We start from the raw sequence: 21,322 nt of genomic DNA on the forward strand, positions 1-21,322 counted from the left end.
AAGAGGTTTCAAAACCACCCCGTGCGAGATGCTCAGACAACTCTGCCTCAGCCTCCCTGCCAGCTTTTTCTCTCCATGCTGCACAGAAGAAAACAACCACTTCCTTCTCTCTAGCCCTTCTCTCACTTCTAATTCATTAAGCTGCTGCCTACTTCGAGCAAATGACCTTAAAGAGGGGAAAGTAACTCTGTCTCCAGCGCAGCAGAGCTAGCTGCAGCAGGGGGCATGGCTGGTTAGAAAAAAGAAACGTCAAGCCAGACCTTTCCTGCGATTCACAGCTATGAAAGCAGACTTGCCCCAGTAAGCTGAGCCTCAAAAACACACAGAGCATGGCATCTGGTCCCTTGCACAGGCACGTGTGGCCACAAATCTGAGGCAATACCAAATCACAGTAGAGTAACTTGTTTCCTGGAGGCACCATGAAGAGAGCAGCGCTCGAGGTGTAATGGGAAGAGGAAGTAAAAACAATGAATGGTTAGGAGCAAACACAAACAGCAGCTTTGTGTGACAAGGGAGAGAAAAGGTGGCTCTGTTCTGTGGTGGCTGCAACCCAGGGAGGTGGGGGAGTTGCCATCCCTGGAGGTGTTCAAGAGGGGACTGGACGTGGCACTTGGTGCCATGGTGTGAGGTGTTGGGTGACAGGTTGGACTTGGTGATCTTTGAGGTCTTTTCCAACCTTGGTGATTCTATGATTCTATCTGTAACCCTAAGCCTCTAGGCAGAGAACAGGAACCCAAGTTTGGAAAAAATTTACTCCTGGACAGGGGAAAAAAAAAAACCCAACCCCAACAAAGCCTAGCTCTCATTTTGAGTAGGTGGATGTAAAAATCTGTAACTGAAATCAGAAATAGCAAAAAAAAGTCAAGATGCTACATAAAACACTCACATGGCATCACCAGCCTGCTTCAGATGTGCCAAGGTCTAACAGGTCTGTGTGAACAGACCTGGGCAGCCTCCTTGGCTCTGCAGGATAACTGAAGCCCAGTGAAGCTGTCAGTTATACTTAAAGCATTCTCAACCTGCCAGTGAGAAGGACTCCTCCTCCTCACCCTGCACAAGGGCAGAAGGGAGTCTCCTGGGCAGGAGATGTTTCTAACAACCCCAGACACCCTACAGGCGGGATGCTACCAAGTTAGCTCTCCTAAGTAGCACTGCTCCAAGCAAGCCTAGGCTTGCTAAGATGTTCTGCCCCTTCCATGGCCTTGAGGCCAGTTTCTTGTGAAGCCTTCATGCCAGAGCCCCCCGCTTCGCTGTCCCGTGACTGCTTTGCAAATACTCCCCACGCTCCCCTGCTCTGGCTGCCTGTTATCCCAGGAGGACTTTCTGCATCCTGCGAGCAGCAACGCTGGCTTCGTCCTCAGAGTCAGACTCGCTCTGGGAAGTGGAGCTCTGGGAGGCAGAGCTGCAGGGAGAGGAGCACTCGGGGGAGCACAGGTAGTGCATCAGCGGCAGCCGATACTTCCCACAGAAGTCGACGAACTTGATTTGTCTGACGCAGCTGTCGAAGTAGACACCTGTCAGGGCAGAGGCAACAGCACCAACACGTGAGGCCCTGCACAGAGAGAAATCTGCAAGCTCTGCAAGTTTCTGCAAGCCCCTCAAACTGGGAGGTAACTAACAGCACTGGATACAGAAGGACAAAAGGATACTGGAGGAAGAGAAGGGCCCAGGCAGCCTATGGAAGGGTGAAGTATCTTTTCTTAGTGCAAACAAAACCCAACAGCAACAAACAAACAAATGACAAACCAAAAAACCCCACCCCAACAAACTGTACTTGGTAGGGAGAATAGAATGAAGCAGGTTGGAAGAGACCTTTGAGATCATCAAGTCCAACCCATCACCCAACACCATCTAATCAACTAAACCATGGCACCAAGCACCCCATCCAGTCTCCTCCTAAACACCTCCAATGATGGTGACTCCACCACCTCCCTGGGCAGCACATTCCAATGGCCAATCATTCTCTCTGTGTAGAACTTCCTCCTAATATCCAGCCTAAACCTACGCTGGTGCAGCCTGAGACTGTGTCCTCTTGTTCTGGTGCTGGCTGCCTGGGAGAAGAGACCAACCCCCACCTGGCTACAACCTCCCTTCAGGCAGTTGTAGACAGCAAGAAGGTCACCCCTGAGCCTCCTCTTCTCCAGGCTAAGCAACCCCAGCTCCCTCAGCCTCTCCTCACAGGGCTCTGCTCCAAACTCCTCCCCAGCTTTGTTGCCCTTCTCTGGACACCTTCCAGCAACTCAACATCTTTCCTAAACTGAGGGGCCCAGAACTGGACACAGGACTCAAGGTGTGGCCTAACCAGTGCTGAGTACAGGGCACAATGACCTCCCTGCTCCTGCTGGCCACACTGTTCCTGATGCAGGTCAGGATGCCATTGGCCTTCTTGGCTGCCTGGGCACACTGCAGGCTCATGTTCAGCCTACCATCTACCAGTACCCCCAGGTCCCTCTCTGCCTGTCTGCTCTCCAGCCACTCTGACCCCAGCCTGTAGCACTGCATGGGGTTGCTGTGGCCAATGTGCAGAGCCTGGCACTTGGATGTGTTCAATCTCATGCCCTTGGCCTCTGCCCATCTGCCCAGCCTGTCCAGGTCCCTCTGCAGAGCCTCTCTACCCTCCAGCAGATCAACTCCTGCCCCCAGCTTGGTGTTGTCTGCAAATGTGCTGATGATGGACTCAATGCCCTCATCCAGATCATCAATAAAGATATTGAGCAGGATGGGGCCCAGCACTGATCCCTGGGGCACACCACTAGTGCCTGGCTGCCAGCTGGCTGTGGCACCATTCACCACCACTCTCTGGGCTCAGCCTCCAGCCAGTTCCTAACCCAGCTCAGAGTGCTGCTGTCCAAGCCAGGGGCTGACAGCTTGGCCAGCAGTTTGCTGTGGGGGACGGTGTCAAAAGGCCTTGCTGAAGTCCAGGTAGACTACATCCACAGCCTGCCCCACATCCACCAGGCTGTCACCTGATCACAGAAGGTGATTCAGAAGAACACACCTACGTGGAAAGCTACAAGGGAGCTACTTCCAGAGAATCTGGCAATTTCTTCTAACCATTAGGGAGAAATCTCAGGCTGGGAACTTGCAAACTCCTTACATGTCAAATTAATTCATCCACTTTGTTTTCAAACTTGTAAAACCTCTTCCACCAGCCAGCAAAAAAAAAAAAATCCATTTGCAAATAGGCTTTTCATAGCTCTACCTTTCTTCTGCTTGAGTGAAGCCACCATGCTGAGTCTGGATGCTACTTCCCCTGGCAACAGTGTTGCTGTAACACACAATTCCATTCCCTTCCTGTCACAGCAAGTGATTTTAGACACTGACATTTTCAGATGCTTCCAGGGGTGTTTTAAGCCTGACCAGTATGCAGTAAGCTCTTCTCCTGCAGTGCTACAGCAACAGCTGCAGCACTTTGCTAGTTTACAGGGAAAAGTGAAAAGGACCCAAATCAATCCACTGCTATCCAAGTTATGCAAAGCTCTTAACCAAAAAAAAAAAAAGGAAGGAAATGTTTCTTTCCAACACAAGTTTTAGCCCTTCTGTCTTTGCTCACAGAGCAGGCTTTGATACTGCCCTGTCAGGAGATAACAGCCTGCATTATGACTGCAGGGTAGATAGCAATGAATGATTTTTTCCCCCTTAATCTTCTACAGGCCAAACATGCAGATCATTTACTCTGGATACAGATTAAGCATTAAGCCAAATTAAGGTCAAGCACTCCAGGCTTTAAAGTCCTCTTCTTCCAGGAAGCACATGCTAGTAGTCCCAAGCAAGAGGCAAACAAGTTGCTCCTGGTAAATGCCAGGCCCTGCAGTCCTTTTTCCATCCAGAAACGAAGCTTGCTGTGCAGCAAGAGTGCCTGCAGAAGCTCTCCTGCCCACTCCTTAGCCTGGGCCATTTGAGGGCGGATGAATCGGAAACTTCAGACCATAAAAGCACAGTGGAATGCTGGGCTGAGCTGCCAAGGCTTTGACAGAAATGCTGTCTTACACTCTCATGCAAATACAGCAAACCAGCACTGCAACTCTGAACATAATTCCCAAGTAAACAAGGCTCCTTAAAGACAAGTGTGCAGGAGGCCTGGAGCCAGGCAACATACCCCTTGCATTTGGATGCAGCAGTGTAACAATAATATATAAGAGGAGGCTCAGGGGAGACCTTCTTGCTCTCTACAACTACCTGAAGGGAGGTTGTAGCCAGGTGGGGGTTGGTCTCTTCTCCCAGGCAACCAGCACCAGAACAAGAGGACACAGTCTCAAGCTACACCAGAGGAGGTTTAGGCTGGATGCTAGGAAGAAGTTCTTCCCAGAAAGAGAGATTGCTCAGGGAGGTGATGGAGTCACCAGCACTGGAAGTGTTTAGGAAGAGACAGGATGGGGCACTTAGTGCCATGGTTTAGTTGATTAGATGGTGGTAGGTGATAGGTTGGACTTGATGATCTTGAAGGTCTTTTCCAACCTGGTCTATCCTATCCTATCCTATATCCTATCCTATATCCTATATCCTATATCCTATCCTATATCCTATATCCTATCCTATATCCTATCCTATATCCTATATCCTATCCTATATCCTATATCCTATCCTATATCCTATATCCTATCCTATATCCTATATCCTATCCTATATCCTATATCCTATCCTATATCCTATATCCTATCCTATATCCTATCCTATATCCTATATCCTATCCTATATCCTATATCCTATCCTATATCCTATATCCTATCCTATATCCTATATCCTATCCTATATCCTATATCCTATCCTATATCCTATATCCTATCCTATATCCTATATCCTATATCCTATCCTATATCCTATATCCTATCCTATATCCTATATCCTATCCTATATCCTATATCCTATCCTATATCCTATATCCTATCCTATATCCTATATCCTATCCTATATCCTATATCCTATCCTATATCCTATATCCTATCCTATATCCTATATCCTATCCTATCCTATATCCTATCCTATCCTATATCCTATCCTCCCCAAGCTAAACCATGTAACCCTAACTAACTCGAGTTAAAAATCTAACCCTAAGTAAAGCCATGGCAAGTCAGAGGGAAAAAAGCCCCACCAGGCAGAAGTAAGCAGCAGAGCAGTGCAGGTGAACTTACCCCCACATTTAGGGTTGGGACAGTTGCTGGCCAGGCTCAGGTAGCGGACGAGGTTCTCGGGGAGGTCGCTGGGAGCGTAGGCCACGTTGCGCGTCTTGATGGTGCGGCCGGCCAGCTCCAGCAGGCTCGGGGGGTTGTAGGTCAGGTCACGGACAAAGCGAACCACCAGCGGGTTCCCACGCAAGCTCAGCTCCTCCAGGTGAACCAGGTTAAGGATCTCTCGAGGCAGGTAAGTCAGCAGGTTGTTGTGCAGGCTAAGAGAACGCAGGGAATGCAGCCTGAGGATGGAGATGGAAACCCAGTCAAGAGGTGCAAACAGAGTGACTGCACAACCGCGTGACGCACACCTGCTCACTCTCCTCTCGCCCTGCAATTCCTTTTTCGCTAACTTTGTCTCCCTTTTAGAACACAAATTCAGGCTAAAAGACCTGCTTTTACCCCAGGGTAAAACCTGGGCTCAGATCTGTTAAAGAAACAGAGTCTGAACTATGCTGCTGTCCCTTGGGTTAGGAACTGGCTGGAGGCTGAGCCCAGAGAGTGGTGGTGAATGGTGCCACATCCAGCTGGCAGCCAGGCACCAGTGGTGTGCCCCTGGGATCAGTGCTGGGCCCCATGCTCTTTAACATCTTCACTGATGATCTGGATGAGGGCATTGAGTCCATCATCAGCACATTTGCAGACAACACCAAGCTGGGGGCAGGAGTTGATCTGCTGGAGGGTAGAGAGGCTCTGCAGAGGGACCTCGACAGGCTGGGCAGATGGGCAGAGTCCAAGGGCATGAGATTTAACACATCCAAGTGCCAGGTTCTGCACATTGGCCACAGCAACCCCATGCAGTGCTACAGGCTGGGGTCAGAGTGGCTGGAGAACAGCCAGGCAGAAAGGGACCTGGGGGTGCTGGTCAATGGTAGGCTGAACATGAGCCTGCAGTGTGCCCAGGTGGCCAAGAAGGCCAATGGCATCCTGGTCTGCATCAGGAAGAGTGTGGCCAGCAGGAGCAGGGAGGTCATTCTGCCCCTGTACACTGCATTGGTTAGGCCACAGCTTGAGTCCTGTGTCCAGTTCTGGGCCCCTCAGTTTAGGAAAGATGTTGAGTTGCTGGAAGGTGTCCAGAGAAGGGCAACAAAGCTGGGGAGGGGTTTGGAGCACAGCCCTGTGAGGAGAGACTGAGGGAGCTGGGGTTGCTTAGCCTGGAGGAGGCTCAGGGGTGACCTTATTGCTGTCTACAACTGCCTGAAGGGAGGTTGTAGCCAGGTGGGGGTTGGTCTCTTCTCCCAGGCAAGCAGCACCAGAACAAGAGGACACAGTCTCAAGCTGCACCAGGGGAGGCTTAGGCTGGAAGTTAGGAAGAAGTTCTAGACACAGAGAGTGATTGCCCATTGGAATGTGCTGCCCAGGGAGGTAGTGGAGTCACCATCATTGGAGGTGTTCAGGAGGAGACTTGATAGGGTGCTTGGTTGCATGGTTTAGTTGATTAGAAGGTGTTGGATGATAGGTTGGATGTGATGATCTTGAAGGTCTCTTCCAACCTATTCTATTCTATTCTATATTCCTTCCCTCCCAAGCCCCCCAGAACAGCAGCACGAAACAAAAGCATACAGAGTGCTTTCAGGGGAGATAAGGCTTCATTGTACCTAGTGCATACATGAAGAACAGTTCCATGCAATACTTTGAATAAGTCACCTGCTCTCACTCATGCATTAAAGATGATTGCTGGAGGGCAGACAGCCCTGGAAAACCCCATGTTTTCATTGCCTGAGGCTGCAACACCTCATGCTGATACTACCAGATCTCAAAAGCTAAGCAGGGTCAGGTCAGGCTGCCTCCAGCACAGCTGACAAGCAGTTTTGGGGCTTTTTGGAGCGCCATGTACTCAGCACTGGTGAGGCCATACCTTGGGTGCTGGGGTCGGTTGTGGGGCCCTCACTGCATGGAGGACATTGAGGTGCCCGAACGAAGCTGGAGAGGGGTCTGGAGAACAGGTCTTGTGAGGAGCAGTTGAGGGAACTGGGGTGGTTTAGTCTGGAGAAAACAGGACTAAGGGGAGACCTTCTTGCTCTCTAGAAAGGAGGTTGGAGCCAGTCTTACTCCTAGTAACAAGCGATAGGAGGAAAGGAAATGGCCTCAGGTTGCCCCAGGGGTGGTTTAGGTTGGCTATTAGAAGAAACTTCCTCACTGAAAGGTTTCTGGAACACAGGAACAGGCTGCCCAGAGAGGCTGTTGAATCCCCATGCCTGGTGGTGTTCAAAAGATGCAGAGATGTGGTGCTAAGGGACGTGGTTTAGGCCTGATAGCAATCTTTAAAGTCATTTCCAGCGGAAACAATCCCATGACTCTATCAAGGAGGCCTTCTCTCTCAGGAAGCACCACGCAATGCTCCAGTACAGCGTCCAGGGATGCTCTCAGACCAGTGCAAATGACAAGGCAATTGGATGTTGCACATCACTAATAATTCCATGACACCACCCAATTCCAATTCAGGAACCTGTGTGCTGCCATTCAGCTGCTTCTGGGGTTAGAGGTGCAGGCTGAATTATTTATGTCGCACCTCAGGCTGCCCATACAGAGCGTGCAGTGTTCCCGTTCCCCCCCATTATGAAACAGAGCTGTGCTGTAGGGTTTAATGAACACTAAACCACACTGAAACCCTAGAATGAGACATGCCAAGGGAACACAAGGAATGGTGTAACAGAAAAGCTCACCCAGTTTTTTGTGTGTGTGTGTAAGACAAAACAGACCAAGCATTCATCGCTAAGAATCCAGCAGGACTTCTCAGGACTCTCTGTACAAATCTATTAATTCCCCCTGAAGTCTGTACTTCTGAATTCTTTCCCCCCCACCCCCTGCCCTTTGATTGAGCTTTCCATATTCTGTATGCATGGTCTGCTGCAGTGCACCATGCTGAGGATCTCATTCAAGTCTGGTCACACTGGAAAAACTGAAGGACAAATAGGTCCTCACGGGTACTTTAACCCACACCCCCTAAGTTCAAAGAGTTAATTACAGCTGGTGGATGATGAGAGTAAATACTCACTGTGCCAGCTGGGGTGGAATGCTCTGGATCTTGTTGTCACACAGAACCAGGTAGCTAAGAGAAGGCAGGTTTGCTAATTCAGGTGGAATAGAAGTGATGAAATTCCCTCCGAGGTACAGAAACTCTAAACTGAAGAAGAGAAAACACTGCATTATTTCAGGAAGGTCATCCTCAGTTTCATGTAACACCATGCCTCCAATCTCCTGCATTTCTTGAAGAAACCTTACAGATGACAATATTTGAGACAATTTGCTGAGGGGGGAAACAAGCTGCACATCAACTTTACAACAGAGCTGCTGTTTCACAAGAGAGAATGTTAAGATTTACTTCCAGCCCCCTGAAGCCATTGTGACATCTGTTGGCACAAGCACCAGTTGCTCTTTATGGTATAATCTGAGCCCACAGTGACAAACTGCAACCTTTCACAGAATCACCAAGGTTGGAGGAGACCTCAAAGATCATCAAGTCCAACCTGTCACCACAGACCTCATGACTAGACCATGGCACCAAGTGCCATATCCAATCCCCTCTTGAACACCTCCAGTGATGGTGACTCCACCACCTCCCTGGGCAGCACATTCCAATGGCTAACAACTCTCTCAGGGAAGAACTTTCTCCTCACCTCCAGCCTAAACTTCCCCTGGCACAGCTTGAGACTGTGTCCTCTTGTTCTGGTGCTGGTTGCCTGGGAGAAGAGACTAGCCCCCCACCTGGCTACAACCTCCCTTCAGGTAGTCGTAGACAGCAATGAGGTCTCCCCTGAGCCTCCTCTTCTGCAGGCTAAGCAACCCCAGCTCCCTCAGCCTCTCCTCACAGGGCTGCACTTGAGGCCTCTCCCCAGCTTTGTTGCCCTTCTCTGGACACATTCAAGAGTCTCAAAGTCCTTCTTAAACTGAAGGGCTCAGAACTGGACACAGCACAAGTCAGAGGCAGACAGCCCTGCTTTGTGACAAGTCACATGCCAGCAGCACCACAGATGCAACAGCAGAGAGTGAATGCAAGTTGCAGAAGTACATGCATGCAGCTTCTCAGACTGATTGATTGATTTCAGTATCCTGAAGCCCCAAAACCAGGAGACAGACTTAACTGCTGTTTGAGTCTAAATAAAAGAGGAGCATTAAAAAGCACTGCATGTCCTGCAAAAACTCAGCTGATGTGAGACAGGAATAAAGGCATGCTAGGTGGAACAGCCAGTGTTTGCTGTGCATCCCCACCCTACTAAGATGAAAAATTGGCAAGGACTTCTCTTTGACATAATAGCTTCAAGTCCCCATTTCACAGTCAAATAGTTTCCCTTCCCTGTTCTCAGATGCTGTCTGGAAGAGAAGCAAAGTTTCAGTCTGGATACTTCTGGCTGGAAAGAGACACCATTGCTATTCATGGCCCAGACACCACTTTCCCTTGTGCCTGGAAAAGGTGAACCCCAGAGTCCGGTCTGCAGGCTGTGGGTAAGCATCTCTGGTACATACTCAGGTTAGCTGCCTAGCTACAGTGCACATTGCCCCTGTCTGATCCATACAATAATAAAGTGCTTTAGGTTGCAAGGAACCCTCAAAAGTCACCTATTCCAATCCCCCTGCAGTCACCAGGGATAGCTTCAACCAGAGCAGCATTCCCTGCAGGAAGCCATTCAGGATCCCTCAGCCTTTCTTTATAAGTTGTTCTTAACCTCCTTGGAATAGCAGACACCTTCATCTCCTGCCAGCAACTGAGAAAGGCTGCAGATACAACTGGCACAGAAACACACCACCACAGCACCCAAGGGATATGGTGGCCAATCTCCAGAAGGTCTGCACCCTGCAGTTGCGCTACAGCACGTGTGGAATGCCAGAGAAGCTCCTCCCTGAGGCTTCCTCTGGGACAGAGCAGAGCAGGATGTGCAGTTCTCAAAAGAAGCCTGGACCCCAAAAATCTAAAGACAGGATCTGCTTGGGCTACAGGGGGCACTAGCTCAGCACAAAGGTCCAGCTATCCAACAGGGAAGGGCAGAACAACAGATCTCTGCAACACACCAGGAGATACAGAGAGAATCGGTAAGGTTGGAAAAGACCTCAGAGATCATCAAGTCCAACCCGTCACCCAACACCTCATGCCTAACTAAACCATGGCACCAAGTGCCACATCCAATCCCCTCTTGAACACCTCCAGGGATGGTGACTCCACCACCTCCCTGGGCAGCACATTCCAATGGCCAATTACTCTTTCTGGGAAGAGCCTTCACATAGTGCTTAACTTCCCCCAGTTTGCTTCTTTTTTTGGAGTATGTCAGTGGCACAACATTCAGCCCTGAACTGAACATGACTGTGTGAAAGGAAGTAACTCTGCTTGCTTCAGCTGAGAGATCAAGGGGCACAGCACATCAGGAGGTTATTCTGGACACCCAGGGGCAAAAACCCAACCACCAAAACCCCCCCACTGTTCAAAAGTGTTGTGTTCACACAGCACTTATAGGATGGCCAAGGGATCAGGCCCAGCCAGCATGGATTTAGGAGGGGCAGGTCCTGCCTGACCAACCTGATCTCCTTCTATGATCAGGTGACAGCCTGGTGGATGTGGGGCAGGCTGTGGATGTAGTCTACCTGGACTTCAGCAACGCCTTTGACACCGTCCCCCACAGCAAACTGCTGGCCAAGCTGTCAGCCCCTGGCTTGGGCAGCAGCACTCTGAGCTGGGTTAGGAACTGGCTGGAGGCTGAGCCCAGAGAGTGGTGGTGAATGGTGCTACATCCAGCTGGCAGCCAGGCACTAGTGGTGTGCCCCAGGGATCAGTGCTGGGCCCCATGCTCTTTAACATCTTCACTGATGATCTGGATGAGGGCATTGAGTCCATCATCAGTACATTTGCAGACGACACCAAGCTGGGGGCAGGAGTTGATCTGCTGGAGGGTAGAGAGGCTCTGCAGAGGGACCTGGACAGGCTGGACAGATGGGCAGAGTCCAAGGGCAGGAGATTGAACACATCCAAGTGCCAGGTTCTGCACATTGGCCACAGCAACCCCATGCAGTGCTACAGGCTGGGGTCAGAGTGGCTGGAGAGCAGCCAGGCAGAGAGGGACCTGGGGGTACTGGTCAATGGTCATCTGAACATGAGCCTGCAGTGTGCCCAGGCAGCTAAGAGGGGCAATGGCATCCTGGCCTGCATCAGGAACAGTGTGGCCAGCAGGAGCAGGGAGGTCACTCTGCCCCTGTACACTGCACTGGTTAGGCCACACCTTGAGTCCTGTGTCCAGTTCTGGGCCCCTCAGTTTAGGAAAGATGTTGAGTTGCTGGAAGGCGTCCAGAGAAGGGCAACAAAGCTGGGGAGAGGTCTGGAGCACAGCCCTGTGAGGAGAGGCTGAGGGAGCTGGGGTTGCTTAGCCTGCAGAAGAGGAGACTCAGGGGAGACCTTCTTGCTCTCTACAACTACCTGAAGGGTGGCTGTAGCCAGGTGGGGGTTGGTCTCTTCTCCCAGGCAAGCAGCACCAGAACAAGAGGACACAGTCTCAGGCTGCACCAGGGGAGGTTTAGGCTGGATGTTAGGAGGAAGTTCTATACAGAGAGTGATTGCCCATTGGAATGGGCTGCCTGGGGAGGTGGTGGAGTCACCATACTGAAGGTGTGCAGAAGGAGACTTGCTAGGGTGCTTGGTGCCATGGTTTAGTTGATTAGGTGGTGCTGGATGATAGGTTGGACACGGTAATCTTGAAGGTCTCTTCCAACCTGGCTTATTCTATTCTATTCTCAAAGCAGCCTCTCATTTTACAGGCACAATCTGTAGCCAAGGAGCTGCGCAGTGACCATGTCAAGGGAAGATCATTTTCAATGAAGTTTTGATCTGTCAAAGCTCTGAGTTTTAACCAGAATTCCTCCTTCCCCTTCCACTGTTTCCCAAGGTGGATTTGGATCGCTTGGCTTTCCTTAGGGACTCAACTGCTGATCGGACAACTTCTCAGACATACTTTAACTCCATGCCATTGCTGGAGCCCACACAGAAGGCTGTTGCAAGGCAATTCCAGAAATGTGGATTTCAATGTTTAAACCAGGTTGACATGGGTACAAGTTTCCACTTCCTGGGAAGAGTGAATGATTAACTCCTCACCCTCTGTGTTTGAAGACAACAATCCCCCCCGAGCAGCGCTGCACAAAAAGGCATGCTGCCTGGGAAGGGAGAGAGGGGTGTAAAATACACAGCAAATAAAAGCAGTGATGCTAATTTCAAGGTGTGAAATGCCCAGGTTTCAAGAGCAGCTTACTGCACAGACTAAACATGTGAAACCACTGCCCACAAACTGCTTTTGGCTTTTAAATCCATCCTCTGTAAACTCTGTGTCATGAGAAAGCTCAGCCATGCTAGTTAGGGTGTAAAGCCCCAGCACCAAACTGTCTCCAACCAAAAACCCACTGAAGAATAGAATTCCTCCAGTGGCACCAAAGAGCTTCTTAGAAATTGGTTTATTTTTACCTGCCTTCTGAACCATTTTTCTGAGGGCAGTAGGCTAAGAGATGCTGTACTAAGCTTGTACCCAGGGGCTAAGGCAATGCTGGCTCTTCAGCTGTCCTCCTCATGGGGCAATTTGGTGCTTGGTAAGAGGAGCAAGAACACTGCTGAGCTCTGCCATTCTCACAGAAGAGCCTGCACTAGGGCAATCCACAACATTTATCAGTTTTTCCACAAAAGGGCCATATCAGGGACAGGGCTGAGCCTAGTGACTAATTCTAACTAACCTTTCACACCAAGACTTGGGTTTTCTGACAAATCATTAATCTGCAGAGTCATTAGGAGCAGCCAGCTAAGGTCTCATGCATCACTGTGTACACAGAGGGAGAGCTGGCACTTTTCTGTACTTTCCAAAGTCAGTCCAGGAACTTAGAAAAGCCAGAGAGCAACCAGCCTCAAATGAACATAAGCTCAGCTCCTGTTTTTGCAGCTAGAATAAATGATGAACTTCCAACCTGCCACAGACTTTGGACAAAGGAGTTTCAAGAGAGGACAGGCACAAACAAAATCTAGCTCAACAAAAACTGGGGGGAAACAATATCCCATTTCACAGAGGAACAAATGTGTGTGTGTGATGCTTTCTATGTTGCCTTTCAGCAATGCATATAGCTAACTCTAATAAAAGGCCAGAGTCCCTTTCAGCTTCACATCTAGCAGGCCCCTAGGTCAGAACATGCAGCACTAATTGCTCCAAGCTGCAGCCAGCACAGTCAGGTCAGCTGTGCCTCACTCCTCTCCAGCAGAGGGTTTCACCACACCACCAGGCTGTAGGGTGGCTGTGCCAATCCTTTTGCACATGGAGAGTGAGTGAGGAAATACTCAAAGCAACTCTGGATCGATTCAGGTGGTGGCAGTGAACTTTAGCGTGCCAGGGTACTGTACATTCTGTTTTGAGTGTGTCCCTGAGGTTTCCAGGCCATCACATAGCACAACACAAATCAAAAAGCCCCAAAGCAGTAAGGGGCTCACTCTGAGCACTAGGAGTATTTTTTATCATAGAATCAATAAGGTTGGAAAAGACCTCAGAGATCATCAAGTCCAACCTATCACCCAACACCTCATGACTGACTAAACCATGGCTTCAAGTGCCACGTCCAATCCCTTTTTGAACACTTCCAGGGATGGTGACTCCACCACCTCCCTGGGCAGCACATTCCAATGGCCAATTACTCTTTCTGGGAGGAATTTTCTCCTCATCTCCAGCCTAAGCCTACCCTGGTGCAGCTTGAGACTGTGTCCTCCTGTTCTGGTGCTGCTTGCCTGGGAGAAGAGACCAACCCCCTCCTGGCTACAACCTCCCTTCAGGTAGTTGTAGAGAGCAATGAGGTCTCCCCTGAGCTTCCTCTTCTCCAGGCTAAGCAACCCCAGCTCCCTCAGCCTCTCCTCACAGGGCTGTGCTCCAGACCTCTCCCCAGCCTCTTTGCCCTTCTCTGGACACATTCAATTGTCTCAATGTCCTTCCTAAACTGAGAGGCCCAGAACTGGACACAGTATACAAGGTGTGGCCTAAGCAGTGCTGAGTCCAGTACCCTCCCAATCACCACTACACTTTCATTGTGATGTTCCAAGGGGAGAATGGCTCCTGGCACAGAAGACACTGGAATCTTCGACCCGCCCTGTTTGCCCACAGATGCTTCTCTGGATAAACTTTAACAGCTGACATCAAACAGCTGCATCTAAATAGGCAATCTAAAAAGCAACTACAGAGCCTGAAACAGCTCCAAGTCTTCTGTTGGTTTTTTTTTTTTTTTTAAGATAAAACTTTCCAACAAGAAATTTCCAGGGCAGTTTGGAGGCTCAGGCAAGGGAGGAATTTGAAAGCAGCCCACAGTACGCTCCCTGTTAACCCTGTTCTGCTAATTCCTGAGAGAACTGCACAGCCTTTGCTGACAGGCAAATTTAAGATCAAACAGTTGGAGGAAAACTATTTGCAAAGTGTTTGAAGAGGGGAAGAAAAAAAGGGAGGCAGCAAGCAGATTTCCTAATGCTCTATCTTTATCAAAGCTTCCCTGGGTGTTTTTCCCACACTGCAGCAGCCCTTCTGATGCGTGTGCTTGTCTAACATGCTTAATAGTACCCACAAATGAAAGCAAATACTCTGGGTTTTGTTGCATCTAAGCCTTTACATAGAACCTGGGTGAATTGAGTTAGGCATTTGAGGCCTTTGATCCCAACCCTTGCACAACTGAGTTTTTCTAGAGGAATCCAGGCAAGAAGGAATGAAGCACACATGGCGGGAGCCTGAAACGAGCCTTTTCCAAGCTCTTCCCTGCTGGTCCTGCTGCCCTGCTGAGTGCCAGAGCATTCACCAGAAGAGCAGGACTAAGCTTGAAATTCACATCAATTGCATTTCACTAAGATCTTGACAATTTTTCCCTTTACAGGGCATTTGCAAGACATATCCCCAAGCATGCACACTGACGGCGGGGCGGGGGGGGTCCGTGCAACCTTAAGCCAAAAGCCACAGTGGGACAGTGAAGGTCAGAGCTGCGTCTCACCAGATCCACCACACAAATTATGTCCAGAATGGGCACAAACTTATCACCTGGAGAACAGGTCCTTTAAGAGGAGCAGCTGAGGGAACTCGGGCTGTTTAGTCCAGACTAAAGGAGGCTGAGGGGAGACTTTCTGGCTCTCAAGTACCTAAAAGAAAGTTGGAACCAGGTGGGTGTTGGCCTCTTCTCCCTAGTAACAAGTGATAGGAGGAGAGGAAATGGCCTCAAGTTGCCCCAGGAAAGGTTTAGATTGGATATTAGAACAAACTTCTTCACTGGAAGGGTTCTCAAATATTGGAATAGGCTCTCCAGGGAGGTGGTTGTATCCCCAATCCCTGGAGGTGGTTTCGAAGTGGCAGAGATGTGGTGCTGAGCGACGCAGCTTAGCACTGGCCTTAGTGGAGTTAGGTAACAGTGGGACTCAAAGATCTTAGAGGTCTTTCCAATCAAAACAATTCTATGACCACCTTTCTAGTTCACCAGCTATAACACACCTTTGCCCTGCAGCACATTCCATGCTGGGTCAGCACAGGAAGAAAACACACAACCTGTTCCTTTTCTTCTGGAGCTGCTGTGGGCTGTGAATGCAGCCTGAGTGAGTGACCACACCGTCTCACACTTAAAACACAACAAGGTCCATGTTGGAGGGAAAACTACAGAAAAACCCCACAACAAACCAACACACACCTACTTATGCTAAGATTGTCTTTTATCTGGCAACAAACAGGAAGGCAGTGCAATGAGAGCTTACCCATCTGGGCCGTTTTCTACTCCAAATTCAGAGCAACAGCCAGTGCTGCAATCCAGGGGCTGCGCTGTATTGACACTGCTAGCTGAAGGTAACAGTGGGTGATGGGCACACAGAATGAGCTAGCAAACCTCAGCATGATTCAAAACAGCCCTCAGCAAGGCCTGCTCTTACCTTTCTCAGAAACCTGAGGGGTTATAGAATCATAGAATCAATAAGGCTGGAAAAGACCTCAAAGATCATCAAGTCCAACCTGTCACCCAACACCTCAGTACTAACTAAACCATGGCACCAAGTGCCACATCCAATCCTTTTCTGAACACCTCCAGGGATGGTGACTCCACCACCTCCCTGGGCAGCACATTCCAATGGCCAATTACTCTTTCTGGGAAGAACTTTCTCCTCACCTCCAGCCTAAACTTCCCCTGGTGCAGCTTGAGACTGTGTCCTCTTGTTCTGGTGCTGGATGCCTGGGAGAAGAGACCAACCCCCTCCTGGCTACAACCTCCCTTCAGGGAGTTGTAGACAGCAATGAGGTCTCTCCTGAGCCTCCTCTTCTCCAGGCTAAGCAACCCCAGCTCCCTCAGCCTCTCCTCATAGGGCTTGTGCCTCCCCAGCCTCGTTGCCCTTCTCTGGGTCATTTCAAGCCACCACAAACAGTGGCATTAGGAGAAAGGAACATTGCATTTTCCCAAAGGAAAACACAAAGCAAAGACTATTCATCCTTGGTGCCAGTATGCTATCTATGATCAGCACCATCCTGCTGCCATGACCAGAGCAATCATGACCATCCACTTATGAAGTCACATGAAAGAAACTTCAAGCATCAGGACATCTACAGATGGGACTTCTACAATGGACTAGAAGGTATCTGATAATCAGGTGAAAGGCACTGACTTCCTGTGCATGATCTTGCACTACACATTTGTGTGGGCAAGGATGGGGCAGACAGCTGAACTGGAAGCAGTATGACAAGACAGCAACAGGTCTGTGTTTCTTACCCAATCACTAGGATGATGCTATGGAATTTTTCACAAAGTGCCTGACCCCAGCAAAGTTGCAGATTTACTGCCTTCACTGGAGCAACAACACATGGTACCTGCCTCTCATTCCAGGGTCTCTGCATCTGAAGCTGTCCCTTCAGCTTCAGCAGATCAGACTCATCAGCTTTCTCTTCTTTCAACTCTGCCAACCACGTAGACTCCTTACCTGCTGTATTTCCTGGCCTGCACTAAAACTGATGTGCTACCTCCTCAAAGACTACAACAGGGAGCCAATGAGTTGCAGAGGAAAGACTGAGGCTGTTACCAAAAACCTCTTTAAAAAAAGACAGTAAAAATCTTATCAGGGTTCAGCTATTTCCTGGAAACACAAGAAATGCCTCTAGATCCCTGCACCTCTGCTCAGCTGCATAATCAATGACTGGAGCAAATGGGCAGCTGTCAGGGTCACTGGAGGAAAGAACCACTGGCTGCAGGAACTCTAATACCAGCAGGTGGAATACATCCTGTGAAAGTGCTGCCTGCATTTCTCTGTGGTCTGACACCACAAGACATGTTTCTTGTATGGGGAGCTGCATATGGAAAAGGGCTCAGAGTCTTGGCTTGCCAGCAGCAGCACAACAGACACTTGCAACTTCAGCTCTGAGATAAACACAAGCCCAAACACCTACACCAGGCCCCACCTCCCAGCCCACCTGGAGTTGAGAAGTGAGCAGATGTCTCTGTGCTGCCCTGCCACAACAGCCAGCTCTGCTCTGTTTTGTGCTCAGGCTCCTTTCACTCACTTCAACACCACGTGCGCTCACGCTGCCGCCGCCGTCCCTGTTAGCAGGCAGGAGGGGCTGGCACTAGTTCCTCTCCAACAGGTCTTTGCTACCTTTTATGCAAGGGTGCCAGGTCACTGGTTATCTGGCTCCCAGCAAGCAGATTCAGGATTCTCCCTGGAAGAGCATTAGATTACAAAGTATTGTTTTCTCCAAGCTCTGGCAAGCAAGCCTGCTGCACCCTTTTGCTGCTTGAGCAGTCCCAGATACAGAGGAGTCACTGATGGCACAGGGGTAAAGAGGCTGACAGTCCTGCTGGAGCATGTATTCACTATCTTGAGCTAAAGTTCAGTTGTAGGATGGTGACAGGTTAGCAGAAGTTCAAGGAGTTGGCAGTGATGACGTGGGTGGCAGACGCAAGCTGGGTCTCGTCTAGTTTCATTACCTGACACATCCCTTTGTAATGATAAACAACACAGTTCAGTGGCCTGCTCCACATCTGCCCTCTCAGAGCTGTCATTCTGGGGATCAAGCACAACCATCCCAAGAAAAGCTGCAGAAGAGGATAAACAAGAGCCCTGCTTTAACACATCTAAGTGCAGGGTGCTACACATTGGCCACAGCAACCCCAGGCAGTGCTACAGGCTGGGGGCAGGGTGGCTGGAGAGCAGCCAGGCAGAAAGGGACCGGGGAGTACAGGTTGATAGTAGGCTGAACATGAGCCTGCAGTGTGCCCAGGAGGCCAAGAAGGCCAATGGCATCCTGGCCTGGATCAGGAACAGTGTGGCCAGCAGGAGCAGGGAGGTCATTCTGCCCTGTACTCAGCACTGGTTAGGCCACACCTTGAGTCCTGTGTCCAGTTCTGGGCCCCTCAGTTTAGGAATGATTTGGAGTTGCTGGAAGGTGTCCAGAGAAGGGCAACAAAGCTGGGGAGGGGTTTGGAGCACAGCCCTGTGAGGAGAGGCTGAGGGAGCTGGGGTTGCTTAACCTGGAGAAGAGGAGGCACAGGGGAGACCTTCTTGCTCTCTACAACTTCCTGAAGGGAAGTTGTAGCCAGGTGGGGGTTGGTCTCTTCTCCCAGGCCACCAGCACCAGAACAAGAGGACACAGTCTCAAGCTGTGCCAGGGGAGGTTTAGGCTGGAGGTTAGGAAGAAATTCTTCCCAGAAAGAGAGATTGGCCATTGGAATGTGCTGCCCAGGGGGGTGGTGGAGTCACCATCACTGGAGGTGTTTAAGAAGAGACTGGGGGCAGGATAAGAAAGAGAGAAACCACAGAGTGCATAACCAGGAGCAGGGAACCTCTGCCTCAGAGATAAGCACAATAATGCCCCAACCACATCCTGAACGTAACCAGGCATGCTATAGAGGCAATGTGGATCACCTCCCACACACAGCTGCACTCCTCCACTGGCCTCCTCTCCCATGAAGTTGCCACTGGCCTTATTTCCTCCCTTATCCCTAGAGCAACTGCTCCTGAATGGAGAAAAAGCTAAGGCTCCTCCTAATGGCAGTCCCAGCCCTGGATGCATCTCAACTATGCCATGGAGAACATGGGCCTTCTCCAGCACTCAGAATGCCTCAAACTTAGCTCAATCCAGAATTGCTCTAGATCCTCAACAGATCCATGCTATGCCATCTGGGCAAAAGCTGCAGACCCATTTTTAGCTCTGGTACCTCCAACCTAGAGCCACAGGAAACAGTACCCCACACACCACACACCCTGTGCTTCCACTGGATGCAGCCCTGTTGAGCCATCAGGGTAAATCCAGCTACTTAGGGTCAAGGTTGCTGGAATTTGTGTAAGAGAGGCTGCCTCTGGCAAGTTCCTTAGCAAAGAGCTGGAGTGAAGGAAGTTCAGACCCAATGTCTTAGCACTGAGACACACAGGACTGGTCTGAGGCTCAAGAAACCAGCAGAACACACTGAAGTGCCAGCATGTAACACAGACTAAAGCTTGCCCAGAAGGATGCAGGCTTCAGAACTACCTATCCCAGGTCAACACAGACAATCAATAATCAGCCTTAGCTAAGATCCATTCTCCAATCCCACCTCATCAGTTGCTGTGAGTCACCCATGTTTCTGTGTGGTGTGATCCAGCTCCAGAGCCCCCCACATTCAGTACCACTGCACCCAAGCACAGCCTCGAGTCCTATGCTTCAGAAGACCTCTCAGCTGATCCATCAGGTCTTTATGAGCTGGACAGACAGGCAGAAAAATACTCCCAGTCGTGCCAGCAAGCACTCTGATGAGCCTGGAGCTGCATCAGCAGAAAGATCTTATTGTTTATGTAACCACAACCAGACCTTTATTCCCCTGTGCAATCCACTGTGCAGCCACGAGCTGAATGACACCAGGGTTTTATTTTCCTCTTGCCACGGTGTGCCTCCAGCACATTAACACACCGACCACACTGTCACCCGGAGAGCCTCTCCTGCACCAAGGCAGCCCTAGCTCTGAGGAATCCTCAACAAGCTGCCCGTGCGGCGAGTGCAGGAGCCCCACGGTCCACCAGAAGAGTGGCTTCGAGTTCTGGTACCTCAGCCTCGGGCAGATCTGAGGCCGGACAAAACTTACTCCCCAAGCAGGAGAGACACACGAAGTGCGCTACTCGGCAGTGCCTCGCTTCTCGGCTAGAAAATCTGGTTGGGTTTGCCTGGCAGCCGCCGGGGGGTTCCTTCTCCCCGCTCCCCACCCCGGGGGCAAAGGCCCGGCCCCGGAGACGCGGAGGGCATATCCCACCCGGCGGGCCCGTCCCGCCCGGGGCCCTGCCCTCACCTGCGGAGCTCCTGGATGTCGGGCGGGATGCCGTGGAGGCGGTTGCCGCCGAGGCTGAGGCTCCGCAGCCCACGTAGCCCAAAGAGGGAGGGCGGCACCTCGGGGAAGCGGTTCCCGCTGAGGTTGAGGACGCGGAGGGAGCGGCTGAGCGCGGCCTGCCCCAGACCCTTGGGCAGCGAACCGGGCCCGCCCAGCCGGTTGTTCTTAGCTAGAAGCGTGTGGAGGCGCGGTAACGCCAGCAGCTCCGCGCCCAGCTCCGCCAGCCCCGTCCCGCTCACGTCCAGCACCTCTAGAGCGGGGAACCACTGCGACAGCCCGGCGGGCAGCGGGCCTGACAGCCGCCGCGGCGACAGCACCAACTGCCGCGTCTCCGCGCTGCGCCGCGCCGCCAGCTCCGCCGCCAGCTCCGCCGTCTCGTCGCCTTCCGCCAGGCCGCGCCGCTGCGGCGGCGGCGGCTCTGGCTCTGCCTGCGGCTCCTGGGCCGCACCGCCCGCCGCCGCCATACCGCTCGCACGCACAGACCTCTCCGCGCCGCCGCCCTTGCGTCATGCCGGGAGCTCCCGCGCCCCGCCCCGCCATCTGAATAGCCACACCGCCCCCTCCACGCCCCCGGGCCGCGCTCCCGCTGTCACATGCTTGACCCCGGGCAGACCGCGGAGAGGGGGCGAGCGCTCTGTATGCAGGTTGCGGGGCTCCCCAGGGCGTACGGCGGGGAGGGAGCGCGCTCTGCCGAGGCCCCGGAACGAGCGTGCGAGGGGAGAGCGGAGGCGGGAGGGGGGCGCGTGCGGGGCGCCGCGAGGAGGCCGGCACCCGCCCCCCGCAGCGGCGGGGCAGGGCACGGCCGCGGCGCCGCCGCACCCAGGGTCACCGTTACGGCCCCTCGCCGCGGGGTCTGG

The 21,322-nt window shown here is 51.4% G+C and overlaps 1 protein-coding gene across 1 annotated transcript; it reads right to left on the reverse strand.

Annotated features, from left to right (window-relative positions):
• Positions 1-1,025: 1,025 nt before the first annotated feature.
• On the reverse strand, positions 1,026-20,942 carry LRRC58 (leucine rich repeat containing 58). Its single transcript, XM_054163833.1, has 4 exons — positions 20,427-20,942; positions 8,167-8,295; positions 5,133-5,410; positions 1,026-1,514 (listed from the first exon to the last, which is right to left on the reverse strand). Exons 1-4 carry the CDS (start codon positions 20,927-20,929, stop codon positions 1,306-1,308), a joined length of 1,119 nt encoding a protein of 372 aa, XP_054019808.1. The 5' UTR covers positions 20,930-20,942; the 3' UTR covers positions 1,026-1,305.
• Positions 20,943-21,322: the final 380 nt, after the last annotated feature.

The sequence above is a fragment of the Dryobates pubescens genome, chromosome 8 (genome assembly GCF_014839835.1).
Source record: "Dryobates pubescens isolate bDryPub1 chromosome 8, bDryPub1.pri, whole genome shotgun sequence".
Lineage (NCBI taxonomy): Eukaryota > Metazoa > Chordata > Aves > Piciformes > Picidae > Dryobates > Dryobates pubescens.

Bases quoted from the DNA above. Each gene is read 5' to 3' on its own strand.
- LRRC58 (XM_054163833.1), bottom strand. From the start codon at position 20,929: ATGGCGGCGGCGGGCGGTGCGGCCCAGGAGCCGCAGGCAGAGCCAGAG. The intron at 5,411-8,166 runs GTGAGTATTTAC...CTCCATCCTCAG, and splicing joins ATTCCACCCCAGCTGGCACA to GCTGCATTCCCTGCGTTCTC. The intron at 1,515-5,132 runs GTAAGTTCACCT...CTGCCCTGACAG, and splicing joins TCCCAACCCTAAATGTGGGG to GTGTCTACTTCGACAGCTGC.